Genomic DNA, 4056 nt, shown 5'->3' on the forward strand with positions numbered 1-4056 from the left:
CCTAGCAAGAAATACCTAAACTTGAGAGGTCATTTAAAATAAGCAAATCGTTTCATCCAACCGCTATCAATAATTTTTTGGAATGTCTACTGTTCACCAGAACTATTCAGCCTTACATAAATCTAAAGATTCTATAAGTTTAGACGGTCATGAAACAATTTTTTTGCCAATTCATTCAAGCGTTATGGGCCCATAACAAGTTATGATTGTTGTCCAAGCTTCTAGAAGCAATGGCCGATTTAACGTTCTCTCCCTACTAATAATGTTTACAAGATAAATTTATTAAAACTGTTAAACTTAAAATTGTGAGAAACTTCGATCTATATTGGCTGGCCAATGCACACCAGAACAACCAAATTAAAAAACAAAAAAATATGGTCCCATTCATTAACACCGACGCCTCCTTTATTCTATTATCCCACGCCCCCAAATACACATCTTCCGTTCCCATCTCTATCTCTCGCAAACAGCAATAGCCGGAAGAAAGAAAAGGTGGGGGGGAAAGCAGAATCAACTGCTCATCAAATTTGCTTCTCCTACAAAAAAAATTTAAACAACCATGCATCGGAGGATTGTCCTTCTTATCCTTCTGGCTTCCATTCTGTTCATCAGAGATGCAACATCCCAGGATTCATCGCAAAAGTGCACTTGCTCGCCTTGCGGCAGTCCCTGTACAAACCCAATCCCTCCACCACCCCAACAAGAGAATTACCCTCCCCCACCACCCACAACGCCAGAGTACTACCCACCACCAACGCCACCGCCATCGCACCGCCATCGCCATCGCCACCTCCGCCAATCCTTCCACCATCGCCTGCACAGCCTTACTGCCCACCGCCGCCACATCATCCTTCACCACCATCTCCGACCACCCCTTCTAATCCTTGTTGTTCCCCTTCCTCAAGATCTGCACCGTATTTTGGTCTTATACCACCGGGCCAGCTCTATCCACAGGATCCGACTTTTCTAACTTCAGCTGCTCATCAAAGGTTAAATGACCGATTTTTTCTTTTTGTTGTGTTTTTCTTTATTGTTTTGCGATGGTGAGGTGATGGTGGGAGCGATGGTGGTGTTAAGGAGTTAATTTTAACTTTGTTTACAGTAATTTTTTTAGTATTTTATTCTGATGTTGAATATGTTGCAATTGTGTGGAACGAAGCTGGAGTGAATTCGAATAAATAAAACTAAGCGTTATTCATATTTCACAACTTTCTATGTTAAATCATAAATTCTGATCTAATGCTAAATAAGATGCCCTGTTTTTTCATCTTATTCTGCTGCTTTGTATCAGTCAATTATTTAGTCTGTTAATTTCACTTTTCTGTTTTTGTTTCGGTTATTTTTTATATTTGTAATTATCCCAACAATGCGTCGATTACAAGTTGAAAGTGGGCGGATATTTTGTTATTTAATCCAGTGGAATGACAAAGCTGTGGTTTCTTTTTCTCTTGTTTTCATTATTGGTTTAATTATTAAGTTGTTAATCTCACTTTTCTGTTCTTTGTTCGTTTGGATTGGTCAAGAAACACGACGTATATATTAGTCAACATGGAATCGAATTTAACTCGAAACTCAGACTTTTACGTGTACACAACTTTTAAAGTTAAAAGTCGATTCAAACTCAAACCGAAGCTAATAATCGAATAAATCCTTTCAATTCGTCCAAAAATTAATTCGGTTGAAAACGTTTTACTAGGCTGTCAACGAAATTTAGTTGCTGCTTTCCTTAACTATTAAGTTAACTATATAAAACTTTGGTTCAGGGCTACTCTCAATATGATGGTGATCGGTCCATAGAGAATGGCAGGGAAACTTATTTTTTAGTACAGAAAGGTGCTTTCAAAAAAGCATAGTTTTATTATTTTTTTTAATCATATTTGGTTATTTGTGAAAAAATAATTTTTGAATTTTCTTTTAATTTGTACCTCATCACATATACTAAAAAGATCAATCGAGTGTGTAAAAGAAAATAATTTCACAAAATCCACTAAACATAAAAATCCCTCCTAACCATATGGCTGCTTTCCATTTTTCATTAATACCACCATTTTTTCTACGAATGTTCGTATCCTATTGTAATATTTTCTTAACCCTTTTTATTCTGAAAAAAAGCACGTGTTTTTTCAAGGCCTTGTTGTGATCAACCCTATCTTGCTTATCATTTATTAATCTCATGTTTTTCTTGTTTCCTAAACTTCCAACAGCTAAATGTGAAAACAAGTAGTTAACATCAACACAAGCATAAAGAACTTTCATGATTTTCTCTTAACGATGAATTCTATTAGAAAATTTAATATAAATTATTTTCTTATAGCTTGAGAACCCTCTCTAATATTTCGATTCTGACCTTCAGACATTTCAATTAAATTTTATATTATGGATTTATCGTCGTTATTTAATGAACACTATCTTGAATTATATTAATAATGATAAAGATTTTATAAAAATTTCTAAATTAAAAAAAAACGTAGATAGTGAAGGTTAAAATTTACATCTTTTCAATGTAATGAAATTTATAACAACAAAACATTTTCTTAATTGTTGAATGCCAAAATGTTATTTTGGTCATGCCCAAGGAATAAAACATTGGTCAGATGACAGGAAAAAGGGAAAAGAGGTGAAAGCATAAATCACAAATAGCATTAATTCTCTTGGAATAATTCCAGTGGTTCATTCTGTAGGAAAAACACACCTATTTTTAAGTCATGGACGAGTTCTAATAAATTACATGATTGTTTCTCATTTAATAGGAACATTAGAATTATTTATGAGCCATTATAACTTTACATATTCATAATCGATCTAGGCATATTTTGACCTATAACTGTTGTTGGTGTCGTTTCACGTTTCTAACTGTCTTAGGAGACGTTCCATATATGTAACTACTTGGCTTAATCATTTGGTATTCATTTAGTTGGCCAAAAAGTCATTTGACCAAATGAACTTTCCTCAGTCGCCATTTTTCTGAGGGAATCAAATGTGAAGGCTCCATCAGGCCGAGGGCACGGTATCATAAATTGACAAGCAATCTACTTTTAGTTGATGTATCAATTTAGGAGATTTCTCAATACGCGACAGTTGTTCTTGAGAACACTCTTTGTGTCAATTAAGCCATTTATTTGTTTGTGGCGCTCCTTGAACAGATGAATGCTCGATGGGTGAATGCTCGGTCGTGCTAGAATTTGCTCAACTGCAACGATACCAGATTGCTCAGCCTTTTGCTACTCTCTTTGCACTATCTGTTGGATCTCCATGAGAGTCGTGAAACTACATGTCAGATGTATATAATTAGTTTCACAATTTTTATACTTCTTTGAGAATGATAACCAAAATAAGAATGAGAGAATTAAATGAAACAATTTTTTTCATAATGAATAAAAAGTACATTCAATAGTTATACACCTAAGATTCCTGTTTGTTTCCTAACAAATAGAGCACGATCAATGCTTTCATTCCTCACTTTGGAAGTTTTCTCATCCTTCAGTCGTTTATTGTAGTGGATAAGGAAGTCAGTTGATAAGAAGCTTGTGAGTGAGGAAGCACTAATTAAAGCCTGAAGCTTCCTACTACAAAGAACTACTCTTCTTGGAGAGAGAAGAGGAAGAAATATCAAAGTTTTGGTTTCGTCTTGAAGAAAAAAAAAATGAACAAAGAGGGTAGGCTGATCGAGATGAGACAGTGAGAAGAGAGGAAAATGATCGACCATAAAGGGTCCACGAAAGGGACCAAGCGCGAGGGGTCCAAGCTAGTAAAGCATTCAATGTTGAGGATACAAAGTGTAGAAGAGAATGGAGAGACTTCTAATTCACTACTCTTCTTGCGAATGAAAAACCATAAGAGAATGTGTATCACAGCTACATATGCTCTGGCTCTTGAACAAATCATCCAACAAGCAACACAGTTGCAACCTGACGAGCTACGACAAGCTCAAATTACTGTGCAATCTCTTCCACCAAAAAGCACCTTGACTCAGTCGTTGGTCGGAGAAGCCGTTTTAGATGATGTGCCACCGTTGGAAGGAACCCAACTCCAGACTTCAGCATAACGATTGTTTAT

General features: G+C 35.7%; 1 protein-coding gene across 1 annotated transcript; it reads left to right on the plus strand.

Moving 5' to 3' along the window:
* The first annotated feature begins 336 nt into the window (after positions 1 to 336).
* Positions 337 to 1200, plus strand: LOC110037350 (anthrax toxin receptor 1-like). Its single transcript, XM_020741978.1, has one exon. It carries the CDS (start codon positions 337 to 339, stop codon positions 1045 to 1047), a length of 711 nt encoding a protein of 236 aa, XP_020597637.1. The 3' UTR covers positions 1048 to 1200.
* The last annotated feature ends 2856 nt before the right edge of the window (positions 1201 to 4056 follow it).

The sequence above is a fragment of the Phalaenopsis equestris genome, unplaced genomic scaffold (assembly GCF_001263595.1).
Source record: "Phalaenopsis equestris unplaced genomic scaffold, ASM126359v1 Scaffold218914, whole genome shotgun sequence".
Classification (NCBI taxonomy): Eukaryota; Viridiplantae; Streptophyta; class Magnoliopsida; order Asparagales; family Orchidaceae; genus Phalaenopsis; species Phalaenopsis equestris.